The following is a 21080-nucleotide window of genomic DNA, read 5'->3' as shown; positions in this document are numbered from 1 at the left end:
AACAACCCTTTCCAATTGTTTTAAGACACACACACCCGTCAACATCCTGACAGAGATGCCGCACACCCTCCCACTTGCACACACCCTTAAAAAAGCTCAATTGAAGCCCTTTGGATACTTTTTAGAGCAGACTTCTTCAAACGTCATAAGCCACGCACCCTCGTCAACATCCCGACAAAGAGTGTGCACCACCTCTTTTAGCTTGATAGATACAGTCGATCACTTTATCAATAACATTTTCCTTATACACAATCACAGTATCTTTTGTTTGTTTCCCATTAGTTCTTTATGTACTTCTCTTTAATTTGCTCCTCTCTCATACTTGTACATGTCATAATAACATGTACTTCTTATTTCTTCCTTACTAAGTGTATGAACTTTTAACATAGTGCCCGCTAGTGTTCAGTCACCACATAACTGAAATACCTTGTGTTACACGCTACATGTAAGCGAAATGCCGCTCGCCATCATTACTTTATAGTGTAGTGCGCAAAGGGAGACACTTGACGTCTACTCATTCATTTGAAATCAATGTGAGCGGCCGTCATCTTGAGGGAGGGAGGGGGTGAGCCTGTGTGTGTGTGTCTGCCACAACCATTCGCGACAGCCTCCAGCTGCGCATTCGCCTGTGCGCAACGGCACCGAGCGCACCGTGCAGCCGCCGCGCTACGGCCGCACACACACCGATGCAAGGGACGGACAACTTTGACCTGGCCACGGATGCTGCTGACCCTCCATGGGGTCACGTGATTTCTCCAGTGGGAAAGACTAAGACACTAAGAGGTAAGAATTCTTTTAAATGACAGGGGCTTCGATGATCTGAGTTGGAGAAGGGGTCTAATCATTTTGACTTGGAATGAAAATATTTTCAGGCAGGGTGATGGCGAAAAGCCTGATACGGTGCTGCCGTCTCAGGCTTTAATTGGATTTCACCCGTCGTTAATTAAGAATCCAGGGCAGAGATTTCATTCATTTGTGTGTGTGTGTGTGTGTGTTTAACATAGTCTTTATGCAAATTGATAGACAAATCTATATTGTGTGTAAATAGACGGACAGTTTTACATTGTGTTTATGCAAATTAATAGATACGACTACATTGTGTGTAAATGGACTGACAGGTGTGTTTATGTGTACTTGATAATACTGTACTTCAGGAAAGAAAAATGAGTATCATAAAATAGAATGTATAGAATTCAACAGTTTGTGCATCATGATTAATTCATTGTGGCTCCTTCTGGTGCGCAAAACTTGGCCACCGGGGAGGCGGGGTAGTACGATACAATCAAGTAGACAAATGAAGAAGAGTTTGACGACTGTAAGTGACTAAGTAAGCTGCAGTAATATTAGTCACTTTTCGTAGAGGATAAAGATTATATGACTATTGTACGTCTACCTGTGTTGCTGCTATGTTGAAATGTCCACTGCTTGAAGTGTTATAACACTGCAATAGAGATGCAATTCGGTAGCCTATCCGCGGCATTTTGTATGGTTTGTTTGCATTACGCTAAGGATTGTTTTGAATACACAATGTGTAATTGTCTTTGTTTTATGTTTAGTTTGACAGTATACATTAACTGGGAGTGGCAGTCAACAGCTTCAAGCTTTCTTTTCTCTCTTCAAAAAAACTCTCAAGTGGGGTCACTCGTATCTCAAAGAAGCACCGTAGATCATTACCTACATTAGGTTTTGTCACTGTCTGCGTGATTTAGCGTCATTTTCTGACAAACTCGCTGACAAAGTAACACCCACCCAACTACTTAAGACAAGATCGAGTGTGGGCTTACAGAAAGCCCGCCAAGTGCTGGTTGCCCCAGCCAAAGAGCGAGATGTCTGTTCAAGTCGTGAGCATCATCGCAATGCAGCCAGACGGCGGGAGGGTCTATTTGGTAATAAAGGTGAGGATGGATGGAGTGCAAACAGCAGCAGAGCCCAGAGCCACACACACATCAACGGCTCCCCCTTCCCTGGCTTGATGCCGGCCTCTCATTAAAAGTCACTAGTTGCTTTTTAAAACCTCTTCACAGGTGTTGTTATTGCTCGCCTACTTTTTTTTTGTTTTGTTTTTTTTGAATCTCTCGACACATCCATCTGTCCATCTCTTCTGCAGCTCAGTGGGAAGCTGGAGCTAATTCCATCTGATTTATGGCATCCTAAACCCAGAAAGGATCACGTGTCAGTCACATGGCTGGCACATACAGTATGTACTGTGTTGTCGAGAGACACGAGGGAAGATATATTTATGTGCGCGTGTATGACAGTCAATCTGTCAGCCAATCACGTTCTACTAGGCACAGTCTGCTACACCTCCCTATTTAAGGCCTTATTGATGATGCAATCAATGTCAGAGTGTTTGACTGTCATCCAAGCAAGACGCTACAACACGACCCAGTGAGAGTTACACCTTATCACGTTTGCCTGTTCATGTCCCTTTTGCTCGTTCTGCACTGTGGATTAAGACAACAATGAGATTTGAGCATTCCTGACCTGCTATCTATGGATTACGTAACATTGCGATCACTTTGGCCAACTTCCCGATCTTCAAAACCTGACCTTCTCAACAGTTTTTAAAATTATTTTCAACTGTTCTGGTGTTTCGGTGTGCTGCATTTGAGTCCTAATTCACACTCACCGTGTGTCAACGTGTGATGTGACAGAGGTAATTATTGATTCTTTTTGTGAATGGACAACCTAATGTGTGTGTGTGTGTGTGTATGGATGGACTCACATATCCTTGGTGTCGGGCTGAAACCTCCTATGTCCAGATTTGGTCAATTTCATATTTTTTTCACAAATCGATACTATTAGTCAATCCCCACCTGGGTATATAATTTTTAACAATTATTGAGTAATATATAAAGTGTCGAAACTTGACATGGAAAGGGTAAATTGTACTACGCTTTGAAGCAGTGTAATGGCGATGATGCTTCCCAAACTGGCGCTGAACCTCAGTCGGGGCCAGAAAAACATCTTGCCACGCAGCAATTTTGCAATGATGTTCCAATGTCAATGGTGCAAGCCAAGGCCAAGGGTATAATAAATAATCATCATAATAATAAGGGCATAATATCCTTACAAACACTGCAAAGCCTAGGCTGTGAAATGCTGATGGCGTCACGTGTGTCCGACTGATACCTGTAGGATAGTGACTTTTGGGAAACCATGTATAAAATATATGTATAATATAATGCATACATTCTATGCACGTATGCTCTTGCATGTTTACATGACGACACTGACAAACACAGTTGCCTGTACAGGCCTGACAAACGTGTCACCCCCCATGTCGGCGGGACATGACGATGCTTAGCGGAGCGGAGCGGCCGTGGTGGAACGTGTCGGACGAGCGCAACGGCAGCGGCGAGGCGTCGGGGCCGTACGACGGTGACGCCGAGCGCAACTACTACGCCGTGCTCTACTCCCTCCTCATCCTGGCCATCGTGTTCGGCAATGTGCTGGTGTGCCTGGCCGTGCTGAGGGAGCGCTCCCTGCAGACCACCACCAACTACCTGGTGGTCAGCCTGGCCGTGGCAGACCTGTTGGTGGCCTCGCTGGTCATGCCCTGGGCCGTCTACCTGGAGGTAAGACGTTATCGTCTTTTTGCCTGGATTGGATTAGATTTGATGAGTCATACCTGCAGCGTTGATACTTTGTCCGCAATGACTGACTCGCTCCCTTTCTTTGAATTTACGAACGACCGCCTTGCTTGAGCGACTCGGTTGAACATCTTTCAGGGTCGTCCTGCCAGACGCTCTGTTTCCCCAGTCGGAGCGGCCAGAGTGCGCTCCAGCAATTTACAGCTTCATATTTGTTTAATTTTATTTCGTTTGTTCACCCAATACTGGTGGAAGGTGGAACAACTTTTATCAAGCTCACGCAGCGCCGTCAAGCTGGCCTATCTGTTACATTCTTTTTATATAATAAGTTCAGCACCATTAACATTTCCCCAAACAAACAACATTTGCGATCGTATCGTTTTAATTTGTTAAGCCATAAAATAGAAGCGAGGTGCAAACAAAAAAGCAGTAGAAAATGTATATAGTCTAAAGTTTGAGTATTTCATTTTATGGATGATAGAGGCGGGAAGTGACTGTAACGACGAGGAATTGCAGCATAGATCTTGGCTGTCCAAATATAATATCCATAAGCGCACGAGAGAGTTTTAAATATGAGGAACTAATGACTTCACCTACTCCGCTAACGAGCTGAGTGACGCAGGCACAAATTGCTGTCCTCCATTGTGCTTTTCTTTTCTTTTCTTTTCTTTTTTTCCTGTCACTGGCATCCATTTGTCTGCTGATAGTCAACTCTACATGTTGGGACAAATGATTCACAACCATGCATAAACAACCACATCACCCACGGGTGCAACGTCGCTGCTATCATGTCAAAGCTAAGAGGTAAGCCGAGCTGCATTGAGTTTTATTGGATGGACAGATTAGCGTGAGCCTGACAGTGCTACCTTTTTTTTTTTTGTGCAAAATTCCTCCAATTTCTTTCATTAATTCTGAATTGTACGACTTCAGGGGAAACCTCCAATGTACCTTTGATCTGCGCTTTTGTCATTCATCAAGTGTTTTATTGTTTTTACATCTCTCTCTTTATCTTGGACATACTGTACAACTGTCTTTGCCTATAATTTTGCCTGTTTGCTACTGAACCAGTGACATTAGCATGATCACTATTACTTTACATTATATACTGTTTGATTGATTTGTCAATTTTTTTGTTACTGTTCTTGTTTTGCTGTTGTACTTATGTTGCTTTGTATTGTTTACTTGTTTTGTTTGTATTCTCTATGGTCCTGTTTATTTGTAACTATTCTGTACACTGGGTAAACCATAATTTTTTCAGGAAATAAAAAAAAAAAACCTGCATATTTTTTTTCGTTATTAAACAGAGCTTTAATTTGTTCTCAAGCTATTTTCAACACTTTAGATTGGTTAATAATTTAAGGAAATAAAAGACTAGTACCAATTTGTGGAAAAACAAATAAAATAGACCAAATTTGGACATATGAGGTTCCTACCCGACAAAAACCACGTAGCAACCTCCTCGAAAACGAGATAGCATTGTTAAAAATAAAGAATTTACATATATGACAATTAAAACAAATGAGAAACACGCATTTGAACCCAGATCATTTCAGTTTGTGCAAAAAGCTTCCATTGCAATAGCAGTTTCTGGCATGTGCAACGTGTGGCCGCACAGGGCGGCACGACGTGTCTGTAAAATACGAGAACCGAAGGAGTACACTGTGGTAGACTGTAGCGTTATTTATCGTGCCGCTCCCCGAACCATCACTGTTCTATTATAATGCATCCAGGAAGTCTTGAGTTTATATGAGGCGACAGACGGGAATCGATAAGATCCCCCTTTTCCCATTCGAGGTCTAAAATTCAGGTGGTTCTAAGTAAGTCGAATAAGCAGACGCCTGGCCACCTTTAAAGTTTGCACTGTGTCAGCAGAATGCTTCGGCCACCCCAGAGTGCAGATGACTGGGCGGCAGGCGCAAGAGAGCAAATAAACCGAACCACGCCAAAGGAAAGATGGCAGACTTTATGCAGGTGCTCTATTTTCTGCAGGAGTGCACTTCCTCATTTTGTAATCAAAAGAGAGGAATGATTCTTTAAGACGTCAACTCTTCACTCATTTGGAGGCAATTTAAAGGGCATGGCGAATGGGCCCTGCAAGAGATAATGTGCAGAACTGGATGAACCTGTGGATGGTCTGCTCCAACGCGTCCCTCGCCAGCCACTCGTCATCACGCGTCGGCGTGGACGGCGCAGCTGATCTACGACCGAGCGTTCACTTTGCACAAGTTGTTTGAAATGATCCGTCGTTTATGTCTTCGTCTCTCACTCCCCTCTCGAAACGTTGTTCTGTTCGACTCTGATTCTCAATAAATATCAATTATCATACTAAGAAACCACAGCGGCAGCTTAAAAACTCCACTGTGACACAGTAAAAGTCCTCCTGCCGCAAGCACGAAATGTCCACTTCTGATTTCTGTTTTTACCACTGACTATGTCCCAAAACGCCATTCACACCTGAAAAGAAATGTTTCCATTGATTTTCAATTGTCTTGATTAATTACTTGATTAATTGCTAAACCAAACACTTTCAAGAAAAATGTCATGTTATGATCATGCATGTTTTGGAATGTGGGAGGAAGCAAGAGTACCCGGAGAAGGGAGGGCACACAAACGCCACACAGGAGGGCAAGTGCTGAGATTTTGAACCCAGAACATATTAATATTAATTATTATTTATTAGAATTAGGAATGTCCCATTTAGGGCGAAAAAATGGAATCTGGAAATATTTTAGTTCTGATGCTGCCTCATCGTGTCATTTTATTCATCCCTAATCATCGGCGTCACATCGCGCAGGCACGAAACGTTCGAGCCCAGTGCTTCCCACCGGCTTCCCCTCCCTAATTGATGCCCCCGCCCCTCCCCCCTTGCGGCCCAACAATCGGCGCTCCCACTGAGTCATTTTGCACAGCGAGAGCTCGACATGAGGAAGGCGGTGCGTGCGTGTATGTGTGTGCGGGGCCATGGTTTTCCCACACTGTGCTCACAATGATCAATATTTGTATCCGTGTGTGTGTGTGTTGTGTGTGTTTATGAATGGATGGAAGGGTGGTGGTGGGTGGGTGGTTGATTCCAGCACAGAATGTATTGTATTAGGCCTGAGCGATTAATTGATTTGATCAATTAATTTGAATTTCTGTGATCTGTACTGCTTTCGCAAACGACAAGGCTACAAACAAAGCGGAGCTAGTTTACAAAAGATGTCAGTGTTGCCAACTCAGCCATTAAGTTGCTATATTTCGCAACTTTTCTAACCTCTAAAGCGACCATTTTTCAGAAAAGTAACGAGCGAGTTTAATTTCCGCTAAGAAACTGACAACATGAGCAAAATGATTTTCAAACTGTTTGCAGAAAGCAATCACAGGGTCAATGCCGCAAAAAAATGTAACTACATTTACAAGTTGCAAAAGCAGCGACTTATCCCCAGGTTGGAAACGTTTGCGTGCCATGCAGTTTGACCAGTCAATTTAGGTTATAAAAATTGTTGAACATTTTAAAATATTAATGTTGTTCAATGTTAAAAAATAGAACTCTACAATATTGTACTTTGTAAAAACATACAGTAATGACAATTACATAGAATGTAAAGAATTTAACAGTTTTTCCACATTATTTTTTTTTTGTGCTTCAATTCACTGGAAATTGTGCATATCCTTCTGTTGTGCATGCCTTGGCCATCTGGGAGCAGTATATTATAGACATACGCTCAAAACTCCTATTTAAGCCGCAGTAATATTCATTTTTCTTCAGAGAGGATAAAGAACATATGCCTGAGTATTGCTGTATTATCGGTCTACGTGCTGCTCCACCGATTTTGTTCAAATATCAATTGCTTAAAGGGTTATTACGCCGCAACACTGATGACATTCGTTAGTCTGTCTATGACGTTTCCCGTTGTGTGTTACCATTAAGGCAATTCTCTTTTGAAGAATTGTTCACTATCTGCCAAACTGCTGCTTGTTGTGACGTGAGTTGAGTTCATTGCCACCATGCAGCGCTCATAGCGCAAACCTTTGCTTGCAAGTCAAAGCAAAAAAAGTGAGCCAACGACGGCTCAGATCTTGAAAAACTTGTAAGTCAGGTCGCTCGTATTTCAAGGCATCATGATGCCTTGAAACGGAAAGATTCTATTTTAAGGCCATATCCGGCCTGAGAATATATACTGTTTGATAGGATACAACCTCAACAGCTCATGAAGGTCGTGTTTGTCACTTGTTGGTGGGGGAAAAATATGGTTGGACTGGCCCTTTAAGACACGACATTAAAGAGCAGTAGGTGACGGGCGAGAGTAGGGTGGTCATTACGGCGATAACATCAGGAGGCAAACACAAGCGGGGATTATGTTTGTGGGTGCGTTTTCCACCATGTCGCTTCTGTGTGCGCGCGTGTGTGTGCGTAGATGCATGTATGTGTGTGTGGGCACACCCATATACTATACTGTATATACTCCCGCTGGATCTAAGGAATCCATTAATAATAGCAGAGACAGTTATTCACCAAGCCTTATGTTGCCACGATTGTAAGCTTTCATGTCCTGAGCTTCATTGTTGCATGGCTCAAAATGCTAAATGCTAATTCACAAGATCCATTGGTGACAGCCTCACCAGTGGGTGACAACTGCAGTCACCAGGGTGTATCGTGGGGGTGGTGTCTCGAGGATTGCAATGATACGCTCTAATGTATTTTGATGATTTTATGGAAATGAAAACGTCAGCATTGTGAGAATGTTATGCAAATAACGTTGGATTTTTTAAAAGTTACGGGAATTTTTTTGAAATCATAATCTTTCAAAATGATTTTTTTTTTAAATGTATCCAAATAAAGATATACTGCGTTTTCAAGAAAAAAAATGGTAACGATAGAGCAATGAAGTATTTTTTCAAGAAAAAGTTGGACTTCAGAGAAAACAATCGTCAGATTATTTTTTTAAATAAATCATAATATTCTCAAACGTTATGCTGATAAAGTCAAATTTTTAAAATCACAATATTTTTAAAAAAATCATGTGATAAATTTTTCATAAAGAAGAAGGAGCAATGTTATGCAAATTAAGTCAGATTTTTTATAACTAAGCCATAACTAAGCCACATCATAGTTATGACTTCCCTCTGAGGGCTGCTACAACTGGGAACCCATATAAATGAAAGATTCCCTCATATCCTGTAATTACATACAGTACACACAATACATTGATGAATAGTCAGTTTTTAAATCAGATGCCTATAAAAACATGATTTTTCCACTATTACATTTATTTTCAAAGGGGGATTGGTAACAAAAAAAAAATGCTTGCAAATATCTCAACGGTATTACACCAGAACACAATGAGCAATTTTGATTTGCTTTCGCAGGCCACATAAAATGATGTGGCGGGCCGGATCTGGCCCCCGGGCCACCAGTTTGACACCTGTGCCTTAATCAGTCCTGTCATTTTGTCATGAACTATGCTCACTTTTAAGGTAATAAATAGCCTTGTTTATACATGTTATACTACGTAACATGTAAATAAGCACTAGCTCGGCGTGTTATGCGGACACGTGACCGTGACAAATGTGCAGCCTAATCTTTGACGTGTCCCACGCAGGTGGTCGGCGGTGCCTGGCTTTTCAGCCGCCTCTACTGTAACGTCTTTGTCACGCTGGATGTGATGATGTGCACCGCCAGCATTCTCAACCTGTGCGCCATCAGCATCGACAGGTGAGTGTGTGTCTGTGTGCGTGTGTGTGTGTGTGTGTGTGTGAGTGTGTGCCCTCCATTTGGTCCCACAGTGGAGCCCAAGTAATTAGTCCGATGAGGATAAATAATCATGGCAGTGAGCTGGCTCCAAACAACATAACATGGCGTCCATGTTGGCTCCGGGTCAGCCGTTAATTGCCGCCTCTTGCAGACAAACATTTCACAAGCTCATTACGCACACTTCCTGTCTATTACGCCCCTTTTAGTTACTAGATCAAAAAGTTTATTGATCAACGGGGCAAATTGTTTCTGAATAGTTTGCCACGCCACAGTCGGCCTTCGTATTTCTCACAGCGGTGTTTTCTTGTGGGTGAATTATTTTCGGGAATGTTCTAATACGGCGACTCTCTGAGAATCACTGTGCGCCCCCCAGAGGGCGTGGTACAAGCATCGCATTTACAGTGGACCCGCGCTGTTCACAGGAGATAGGGACTGGGCCCCGCGCAAATAGCGAAAATCCACAAATTATTGACACCTACTGTATTATAATTGCTTTAAAAATATATATATTATTGAATAACTGGGGATTACAGTGGACTGCTGTCTTTTAAAATTGACCCTTTTTTTCTTGTAAAATTACTACTTTTTTTGTCATGAAATAACTATTTTCCTGTACAATTACAACTTTTACTGGTAAAATAATGTTTTGTCACAAAAGAAATGATACGTTTTTTTGTCAAAAAAAGTTTTTTTTCCTAGTTTTTTCTCATTGTTATTTTTTCACTTGTAAAATGACGACTTTTTCTCATAAAATGACAACCTTTTTACATAAAATTATGACTTTCTTGGTAAAAAACTTTTCTTTTTTTTTCTCACCGCTTTTGAAACTCTCCTGAAACTGTGTGTCTCTGTGTGTGTGTGTGTGTGTGTGTGTGTGTGTGTGTGTGAGCGCGCACGCAGGTACACAGCAGTGGTGATGCCCGTGTTGTACAACACCACGCACCGCTCTCGCAAGAGAGTGTTCGTAATGATCGCCACCGTTTGGGTGCTGGCCTTTGCCGTGTCCTGCCCCTTGCTGTTCGGCTTCAACACCACAGGTCAGCTCCTCCTCCTCCACTACGACGACAACAACAACATGGCCACTGCATGGATATGATTTGTTATGGAATATTTGGAAAAAGGGTCATTCATAAACAGAGGTTCCGCTGTACATAAAAAACATGTAATTTTAATGAGTGAATGTAAAACTTCCCTCACGTGACTAAGAGCCGCTATGTCTTGTAAAATGACTTGCGGATAAAAACATTTTAAAAAATACACAATCACTCTTAGAATAGGATGACTATTTACTTAAAATCATTACCGTCTCTCCTAAATTATTATCTTTCTTTTTGCAGATGCACTCTCATTAAAAGTACAACTCCGTTTGCAATTTTGTAAAATTCTGACTTTCTTGTAGTTGGCAAATTTCTTGGAAAAACAAAACTACAACTTTTGTAATATTGACTTTTTCGTGTGAAAAGCATGATTTTCTCATAAAATTGCAACCTTTTTGGTTTGTTTTTGCAAATTCATTTTTGCAAATGTACAATAGTACAATTTGATTCTCGCAAAATTATAATTATTGTTACACAAATCTTGTGTTCTTGTAACATTTCCCTTTTCTTGTAAAATCATGACTTTCTTGTACAAGTCCAACTTTTTTTCTCATCATTTTTGCAAATGAATTAACGTAAAAGCACAACTCCTACTATTGTAATATTGCAACTTTTTCCCGTAAAATCACAACTTTCTCATCAAAGTCTAAGACTTTTCTTCTCATCATTTTTTCAAATCCATTCTAGTAAAAATACTTTTCTACTTTTCTATTGTATGTTAACATTCAATTTTTTGTATGTTAACATACAATTACATACAATTTTTGTAAAATTGTATGTTAATACAAATAGTCTTCTTAGTTGTACAGTGCCCTGAAAAAGTATTTGCCCCCTTCTCGAATTCTTATTTTTCTTTGCATAGTTCAAGGTCAAGATGAATGTTCAGGATCATCAAACAAATGTTAATATCAGACAAAGCCAACCTAAAACATAAAATGCAGTTTTATTAATTAAGGGGGGGGGGGGGGAATATTCAAAGCTTCAAATTCATTCAAATTGTAATTTATAATATTTTAACAAAAAAAATTTCATCTGAGGCAGAAAAAGTCGTAATACTGTTTAGAGAATTTCTTCTAAAGAAGTCATGTTAGGAGAATATTGCAAGAAAGACAAGCAATTTCGAGTGAATATGCAAATTCCCATACTAAAGTCAACGCAAAATACTGACACCAACAACCGCCACGTTTGTTTTTTTAGCAACATTTTGAAGACGTACTTGTAAAGGTGCAAAGTAACCACTGTATGAGCCTTTTTGGTGTTTGCACGTTCTACTGGATGGATGCTTTCAAGCGTTCAGCACATGCAAGCGTAGCAACGTCGGCCAGAGCTCACTTGAAGCGTGTCACCGGTTGTTACCGTTCGATGGCGTGCAAGACAGCTCAGATAATTGTCGTTTGGACCATCGTTGCCAGCATCATCATCATCATCATCATCATCATCCTCCTTGTGTGTGTGTTATTGATCCGCGGAGGAGGCAATCGTTTCCATTGATTTTGCCACATACACGGCACGTATTTAACAGGAGAGCTGACGAACGAGGTGGTGTGCGATCCGTACGCTTGCTAGTATGATGTCGAAGGTGGAATTTAAAATGGAGGCAATCGCACCTGCGGTAATAAGCTGTGAGCTGGATTTTACAGTTGAGTACGCGGCGTGAATACCAAGCGGGGCACCTTGCGGATGCCAAGCCTAATTGAGCGAGTCAGAACTAAAGTGGGCTAACTCAATTTTTGTCTTTTTTATTTTATTTATTTTTTTTTTAGTAAAGTGCGCAAGTACAAAACAGGGTATATTTTTGTAGACGTATACTGCTATTGGTCAAAATCAAGGTCATTGCGGTGTGGCAAAGTCCATGCGTCAACTAGTGCAACCCCATCTAGCTGGTGACAGCAAACTAAACTTAACTCACTTCACAACGAGCAGCAGTTTGGCAGTGAACAATTCTTTAGAAGGCTTCGAGCCGTTCATTTCCACTACCAGATGAAGTTAACTGTCAAACTGAACGTAAAACAAATTACACGTTGTGTATGCAAAACAAACCACACAACTTTGCCTTTGTAATTTCTGCTCGCTTAATGCTAACACACAAAGCAAAATGCCACAGACTGGCTAACGAATAGCATCAATAGTTAAAACCCTTCAACGAGAGATATTTGAACACAAACCGTGTAGTAAGAGATGTAGACAGACAATATAACAAATACCAGCATATATTCTATGCTTCAGCTTATTTGGTCAGTTGTGAAACTCTTTTTTCGTGTCGTCTTCGAGTCTTTGTGTCATGTCTTAGAATTGTACTTACTCATCCATCACAATATATTGATAGATTTGAGATGTTTGTACTCAACATTTAGTGGGAGCCATAAAACTTCAAATTGCTCTCCTGCAAAATGACGAAAATGGAATTAGCCCACTCAAGTTCTGATTGTCTCAATCGTGTGCATGATTTTGTTTTCTCCAGACAACCCCATGGTGTGCTCCATCTCCAACCCCGACTTTGTGGTGTACTCGTCGGTGGTGTCCTTCTACCTGCCCTTCATGGTCACACTGCTGGTCTACATCCGCATTTACGTCTTCCTGCGCATGAGAAGGAAGAGGATCACCTTCAGCCAGGCCAGCGGGAACGTGCAGCCCGGCTCCACACCGCCCTCTGCGGTCAGAGCTTTTTCTTTACATTTCCTTCCCTACTCCGGCTAAATGTCGCTCAACCTTTTTGAAGTCACGGCTGCGTTTAAGTCGTGACATTTTTATTTTTTTTGTGTGTAACCTCAAAGGTCAATTTTTCCCCTCGCACGGTGATTCTCAAAGTGTGGTACAGGATCCACTAGTGGTACACGGGTTCCCCCTAGTGGTATGTGAAAGACTAACTGCCTATGTATAATTCCGTCGTATTTAACTTGAAAGTTAAACCTAACAGCACATTTGCATTTAATCTTAAAATAAATGTTTGTTTGAAACATTTATTTAGATACATGTTTATCTAACTTTTATATACGGTACATTTCAATTGAATAATTATTGAAGTCATTTTCTTCCCCCTATATTTATGCGCAGTTCTAATGTTCAAACTGGGCGTCATTTTGTATTTGTATGTTAGACTGTTTGCCCTATTCAATAAACAGCTAAAAGTGCCTGTGGCTCTCCTTGCCCATTACAGTACTTTAACGGCTCAATTTTTATTTTACGCTTCACTCGACCGGCAGTGTATCTGAAGCTTGTTTTTAATTCAAATTTTGGAGGGAAAATAAATAAATAAATAAAAACCGACCAAGCGATAATGTAAGAGAAGAATTTGTATTAAGGTTGACATGGGGATGAAATTGTCATATTTGTGGTATTAAGCATTGTGCCGCATGCATTGCAATTGTATTATGCATCGAATTCCCCTTTAAATTGATGCCTTTCACATTCAGTACACACACAGACACACGTGCACAAGCACATACACACGCGCACACAGTTTGTGACCTTCGGTGACGCGAAACTAAATGTGTAATCACGCTGACGGCGACAAGCGATCCTGCAATACGCTATTATTCCCATGGGAAAGCAGTTATTTGGCCTCAGAGGGGGGGAAAAAAAAGTAATTTGGAGGAAATTGCATGGTTTAAAAGTAAAAAAAAAAAAATAAATAAACAAAAAAAAACATGGCAAGGTCAATAATGCTTAATGTTTAACACGGCTTAAATAGAACATCATTGTCTATTAGACTGAACGGTCCAGGTAAATGATCAATAAAGAGTCAAATTAGACAATATGTCCCAGTTACATCCGTAATTCTCGTGAAGGTTGTGATGCGTACTGGCTATTTTTAAAAAGCTTTTTTTTTCCCTCTAAGGGTATGTATGGTAGCGAATGTGTGTGGAATGTTAAAGTGGATACGTGGCTTAAAAGGTTTGGGAAAGATTGCTCTAAATTAGGACTGAAATGATTAATCGAATAACTCAAACAATTCAATTACAAAAAAATCTAAACAAAATCTCTGACTCAAAGCACAGGGACTAGAAGGTGCACCAAGTTTGGCGAGATGTTGAAAGGGGGGCGTGCTTTGGTAAAAACAGTTCTAAAAGTCATCCAAAAGGCTTTGTTTTGACAAGGGAGAGGGGGTGCGGCAAATCTGGGTAGGAATCATTTTGGGGTTGACTGTATCTCTTTCAATTGCGGTTCAGTGTACCTGAAAAGCATGGCTGCCAGATTAGCATCCTGATGATTTAATAATCCACTTCCCTCTCACATCCGACAGGAGACATGTCTTCAGGACGGCACGGCCAAGAGCAACCACGACCTGTCACCAATAAACATTAAAGTGGTGAGTACTAGTCAAGTGTCAAATGTTGTGAAAAGTACATTTAAACTTCAATTTTCTTTATATTAACATTTTGGGGGGGATACAATTGTGACAGTATTCATTTAAAATGAGGACTTTATGACTTTCGCATAATAGTCGGACTTCATTCCCATACTAGTACTTTGACATATTTTAATATAATGACTTATTTCTGGTAAAAAAAAATATTACTGTTCCTCATTATATAATTTTTTATCCCCGCAGTATTAAAATCTTATTTTCCTTTGTATCGCAACTTTTAGCTGATAAATTTTAGGTAAAGAATTCAGACTTAGTCACTGATGGTGTCGTGTTACACTCGCCTGACTTTGGTGCAGGCAGCGTGGGTTCAGTTCCCACTCAGTGACGGTGTGAATGTGAATGTGAGTGCGGATGGTTGTCCGTGTCTATATGTGCCCTGCGACTGACTGGCGACCAGTACAGGGTGTAGTCCGCCTTTCGCCCCAAGTCAGCTGGGATAGGCTCCAGCGTCCCGCGACCCTAACCAGGATAAGCGGTGTTGAAAATGGATGGATGGATGGATGGATGAATTCGGACTTTTCCTCAAAATATATTTTTATCTCGTAATATTACGGCTTTATTTCACAATATATATTCTATCTATAATATTAGCATGTTTTATTTCTGGGAAGAAAGATTACTTTATTCACTTAAAAATATTACTTTTTCCAGATAATTACTTACAGTATATATCTTTATTTTCTTTGACTTTTTTCCTGTAATTTTACTACTTTTAGTTCTTTACATTACAACTTATGAGGAGTTTTATTTTCTTAAAATTTAGATATTTACTTTTAATATAGCGACTTTTTATGGAGAAAGATTAGGACTTTTTTTCTTATAATAATACCACTTCATTTCACAAAATCTATCTTTTTTCTTTAAATTACGACGATTTGTTTTGGGTAAAAATATTTTTAAATGTGATATTTCTCTCATCATTGTACTTCTTTATTTTCTTTGGAATGCGTTTTTCCCTTTAATGTTACGAATAATACTAATATTTTTTTGCTTGTAATTTACGACTTGATATCATAATATTCTGTTTCTGGTAAAAATATGACTATTGGCTTAAAATGTGGACTTTCATAAAATTCTGACTTTTCCCCCTAATTTTCACTTTTGGCAGTAAGTCATGGTGAAGGTGAACTGCGGGTCATTACTGTGCGCACACATGACAAGAATCATCATGTTACAATTGTACCCTTAAGAAAACGAGATTGTTTAAAATTAGCATGCAACTTCTCCACGTTTACGATGTTGGTTTGATCCCGGCAGCAGTGCGCGGAGCCCTCGGGTCCGTCCAAGTCCGACCTGCTGTCGGGATGTCTGTGGCGCAAAAGGCCCAAAACGGGACCCGTGGAGAACTCGGCGCTGCCCCCGGTGGACTCGCAAAATTACTGTAGCATCACCCACGCCTCCTGCGGCCGCACCGAGCTGGACGCGGAGCAGGAGCGAGACGACGCGGCGCCGAGGGCGGCGGAGAGCGGGCGGCAGGTGGCGGTGGGCGTGAGCTGCGAGGTGAAGAACCTTTCCAACGGACGCACGCACGCCACGCTGCGGCCGCTGAACACCAACAATTCGAGATTCAGGAGCATGCACGCCCGCGAGAAGAAAGCCACCCAGATGCTGGCCATCGTGCTCGGTAAGGAGATGCCTCAAGGGCGCCTAACATATCGCTGCACCAACAATTTAGTAGGATATTGTGCAAAAAGTTACACACTATTAGTGTTATACGTTACCTCAGGTGTTTTTATATGATGACTATGTTAATGACAATAGAGATTAAAAAAAGGAATTAAAAACAATAAAAATATTTTTTATTTTTTTATATATATATATATATATATATATATATCCATCCATTTTCTGAGCCGCTTCTCCTCACTAGGGTCGCGGGCGTGTTGGAGCCTATCCCAGCTGTCATCGGGCAGGAGGCGGGGTACACCTTGAACTGGTTGCCAGCCAATCGCAGGGCACATACAAACAAACAACCATTCGAACTCACATTCACATTCACACCTAGGGGCAATTTAGAGTTGTCAATTAACCTACCATGCATGTTTTTGGGTTGTGGGAGGAAACCGGAGTGCCTGGAGAAAACCCACGCAGGCACGGGGAGAACATGCAAACTCCACACAGGCGGGGCGGGGGATTGAACCCCGCTCCTCAGAACTGTGATTTTGACATTAATGATGATGATATAATATCGCGGTCGTCAGGTCGAGTGACCTGATTTGAATTTTCAGAGCTCAGAGCCATTTTTTTGCTTTAAGGCCAAAAATTTGGGAAATGTTATCATGACTTAATTGTTGTAAAATTTTACTTTTTTGGGGGGCGGGGGGGGGGCTTTTCTTGTAACATGACTGTTATTTTCTTTGTAATTTGGATTTTTATCATAAAATGACTTCTTTATTTTCATATTATTACAACTATCCTTGCAAAATGAGGACTCCCTTTCCTTGTAATATTATGAAATACATTAATATTATTCACATTTTATCTTGGTAGAATTTTGCCTTTTTTCTCCTACTATAACTGTTTTAATAAAATTTACCGTGTTATATCTCATATTATCAATTTCCTCATATATTCTCAACGTCATTCTGAAAATAATAGCCTCTATTTTGACTTACAGCATGTGCTAAAAATATGTTAAATATTTCAATAATTTTAGAAATATGACGTGATTTTTCTCCATGTTGTTTACCTTTTCAGGGGTGTTCCTCATCTGCTGGCTGCCCTTCTTCGTCACGCACATTCTGAACACGCACTGCGGGACGTGTGCGGTCCCACCGGGCATCTACAGCGCCTTCACCTGGCTGGGCTACGTCAACAGCGCCCTCAACCCCGTCATATACACCACCTTCAACGTGGAGTTCCGCCGGGCCTTCATTAAGATTCTCAGCTGCTGAGAAAGAAATGGAAAAGAGAACTTTAAAAAAATAAGATAAAATTCATTTTTTCTTGCTCAACACGGACAAAAGTCGGATTGTTTTTGTACTTTTTCTTTCTGGAAGAGAGTTTTCGTGGACCCCTTTTTTTCCCTTTTTGCACTGTGTGGACTAACTCGTGTCATACACACACTCGCGTCCTACAGCGCATACAAACATGCCAAATAATTGGAATATAAAACTTGGAAGACAGTTTTTACGGCGTACCGTTTATTCCGTTTATTGGTCCCCGTGACATAGCCCCGCTAGCCATGCAGCCATCTGCAAAAATCAACTACAGAACAGTTTATATTGTGTGTTGTAAATAAAGACAGCCATCATTCCACACAGATGCTGTGATGTTATTCACACGCTAATAATGCTGTGGCAAGAACTAACGGGAGAAAAGGATGGAAAAAAATAAAACATTCCAAAATAAGTGGAAAAAAAAAATAGCATGGTGCAGACCACCACCAGGTTTGAACTGTCACATACTGTGGGTACGGAAAGTATTCAGACCCCCTTAAATTGTTCACTCTTTGATATATTGCAGCAATTTGCTAAAATCATTTAAGTTAATTTTTTTCCTCATTAATGTACACATCGCACCCCATATTGACAGAAGAAAACGAAATTGTTGAAATTTGTGCAGATTTATTTTGAGCCAATACAGTGATGAGTCTTTTTGGGAATGATGCGACAAGTTTTTCAGACCTGGATTTGGGGATCATCTGCCATTCCTCCTTGCAGATCCTCTCCAGTTCTCTTAGGTTGGATGGTGAACGTTGGTGGACAGTCATTTTCAAGTCTCTCCAGAGACGCTCAAGTGGGTTTAAGTCAGGGCTCTGGCTGGGCCATTCAAGAAAAGTCACGGAGATGTTCTGAAGCCACTCCTTCGTTATTTTAGCTGTGTGCTTAAGGTCATTGTCTTGTTGGAAAGTGAACCTTCGGCCCAGTCTGAGGTTCTGAACACTCTGGAGAAGGTTTTTATCCAGGATATCCCCGTACTTGGCCGGATTCATCTTTTCTTCGATTGCAACCGGTTGTCCTGTCCCTGCAGCTGAAAAACACTCCCACGGCATGATGCTGCCACCACCATGCTTCACTGTTGAGACTGTATTGGACAGGTGATGAGCAGTGCCTGCTTTTCTCCACACATGCCACTTAGAATTAAGACCAACAATTTCTATCTTGGTCTCATCAGACCAGAGAATCTTATTTCTCACCATCTTTGAGTCCTTCAGGCGTTTTTTTTTTAGCAAACTCCATGCAGGCTTTCATGTGACTTGCACTGAGGAGAGGCTTCCGTCGGGCCACTCTGCCATAAAGCCCCGACTGGTGGAGGGCTGCAGTGATGGTTGACTTTCTAGAACTTTCTTCCATCTCCCGACTGCATCTCTGGCGCTCAGCCACAGTGATCTTTGGGTTCTTCTTTACCTCTCTCACCAAGGCTCTTCTCCCCTGATTGCTCAGTTTGGCCGTACGGCCAGCTCTAGGATGTGTTCTGGTCGTCCCAAACGTCTTCCATTTCAGGATTATGGAGGCCACGCTGCTCTTAGGAAGCTTAAGTGCAGCAGAATTTTTTTGGTAACCTTGTAAGGTCTTATATAGCCAGATGTGTGGCTTTCCTAATCAAGTCCAATCAGTATAATCAAACACAGCTGGACTCCAATGAAGGTGTAGAACCATCTCAAGGATGATCAGAAGAAATGGACAGCACCCGATTTAAATATGAGTGTCACAGCAAAGGGTCTGAATACTTACGGCTGTGTGATATTTCAGGTTTTCTTTTTTAATAAATCTGCAAAGATTTCAACAATTCCGTTTTTTCCTGTCAATATGGAGTGCTGTGTGTAAATTAATGAGGAAAAAAATGAACTTAAATGATTTTCGCAAATGGCTGCAATATAACAAAGAGTGAAAGATTTAAGGGGGTCTGAATACTTTCCGTACCCACTGTAAGTGTGTAGTGTACTGACTAAAATGTGTTGAACTGTATTTGTTGGAATTGCTGTTGTGAAAACTAGTTAAAAGTTTGTTTGGTTCTTTGTGTGGATGGATACTGGGGTGTCCTGCGTTCCGAGGGGTCTGTGAACATTTCAGGGTTTTTTGTTTTTTTTCCTCTTTGCTCACAAATACACTAGTGAACAATAACAATCCCGGACGAGCCCCCACATGTAGCCCTCACTGGCAGTACTCACAAAACCGTTGAACCCTCAGTTTACTGGGGAAAAGAAACCCAAAACGATTGCCGTAGGAACGCGCCCTCAAAACGCTTCAGTAGGCACAGCGACTGGATCCCGTAGCGTCGAAGCGGCAGCCCAGTGGCGTTGAGCAGGCAGGACCCGTGGCGTTGAAAGAGTAAATCCGTTCGCGTTGAAAACAGTCAAAAATCCGTTCGCGTTGAAACAGTAAATCCGTTCGCGTCGAAAAACCAGGTGCAGACCCCCCCCAAAAAAACCCTCTTCTTCTCCCGCCGCATCTCCCGCTCTCACCTCCCCACGACCCACCTCCTTCCCCCAATCCCATTGGACGCACCACCCCTTCAATCAATCATTAAAAACAAAAAAACTCTGAAATGTTCACAGACCCCTCGAAACGCAGGACACCCCAGTATCCATCCACACAAAGAACCAAACTAACTTTTAACTAGTTTTCACAACAGCAATTCAAACAAATACAGTTCAACACATTTTAGTCAGTACACTACAAGTGTATAAAACTTTGTGCCTCACAGAGGATATAAGGTGAAAGGACTGTACCATTTTTGATTTGGGAGCAAGGGGGAAACAGTTCCATTATTACTCAAATGGAAAAAAGAGAAAATAAAATCATCCTCCCAAAAAGTCAGCGGTTTCTGTAGTTTTGTTGGTTTGTTAGCTAGCATGCTAACTTCCTGGTTCACAGCGGACCATACCATTTTGGATTCTGGGGCAGAGATGGATTCATTCCATTTTGACTCAAAAAGCAAAAAGAGAAAATATATTCCTTCCCAAAAAAAATCATAGTATTCTGTATTTTATTGGTATGTTAGCAAGCAGGCTAGTTCCTCATTCACAGAGGATACAAGGTTAACGGACCGTGCTATTTTGGATTCTGGAGCATGCAGGGAACGGTTGACTATTATGACTCAAATCACAAATTGTCCTCCCCAAAAATGATCAGATTCTGTAGTTTCATTAGTTTGTTAGCTAGCTTGTTATTTTCTGGTTCACAGATTACACAAGGTGTATGGAATGTAGCATTTTGGATTTTGGGGCAGGGGTGGAGCAGTTCTATTCGGACTCAAACAGCAAAAGGAGAAAATAAATTCATCCCAAAGCAAAATCATGGGGTTTTGTAAATGTATTAATTTGTTAGCTAACAGGCTACTTC

The 21080-nt window shown here is 41.1% G+C and overlaps 2 protein-coding genes across 3 annotated transcripts in view; one reads left to right on the top strand and one right to left on the bottom strand.

Annotated features, from left to right (window-relative positions):
- The first annotated feature begins 82 nt into the window (after nucleotides 1-82).
- drd3 (dopamine receptor D3) lies at nucleotides 83-19650 on the top strand. 2 transcript variants are annotated; one of them, XM_061758786.1, is made up of 8 exons: nucleotides 83-783; nucleotides 3258-3578; nucleotides 9176-9288; nucleotides 10228-10364; nucleotides 12886-13079; nucleotides 14668-14733; nucleotides 16054-16417; nucleotides 17491-19650. In XM_061758786.1, exons 2-8 carry the CDS (start codon nucleotides 3294-3296, stop codon nucleotides 17685-17687), a joined length of 1356 nt encoding a protein of 451 aa, XP_061614770.1. In that variant the 5' UTR covers nucleotides 83-783; nucleotides 3258-3293; the 3' UTR covers nucleotides 17688-19650. The 2 variants fall into 2 exon arrangements, with proteins under 2 accessions (XP_061614770.1, XP_061614769.1); XM_061758785.1 differs by having other exon boundaries at nucleotides 85-783; nucleotides 16051-16417; nucleotides 17491-19649.
- qtrt2 (queuine tRNA-ribosyltransferase accessory subunit 2) overlaps nucleotides 17554-21080 on the bottom strand; it is a 39290-nt gene continuing 35763 nt past the window's right edge. The window contains exon 11 of the mRNA XM_061758787.1: nucleotides 17554-17683. The gene's annotated coding sequence lies outside the window, so the exon portion shown is untranslated. The remainder of the gene's footprint in view (nucleotides 17684-21080) is intronic.

This window comes from Phyllopteryx taeniolatus, chromosome 20 (assembly GCF_024500385.1).
Source record: "Phyllopteryx taeniolatus isolate TA_2022b chromosome 20, UOR_Ptae_1.2, whole genome shotgun sequence".
Taxonomy (NCBI): Eukaryota; Metazoa; Chordata; class Actinopteri; order Syngnathiformes; family Syngnathidae; genus Phyllopteryx; species Phyllopteryx taeniolatus.
Note: the sequence above shows the minus strand (reverse complement) of the source record. Positions and strands in the feature narration are given on the sequence as shown.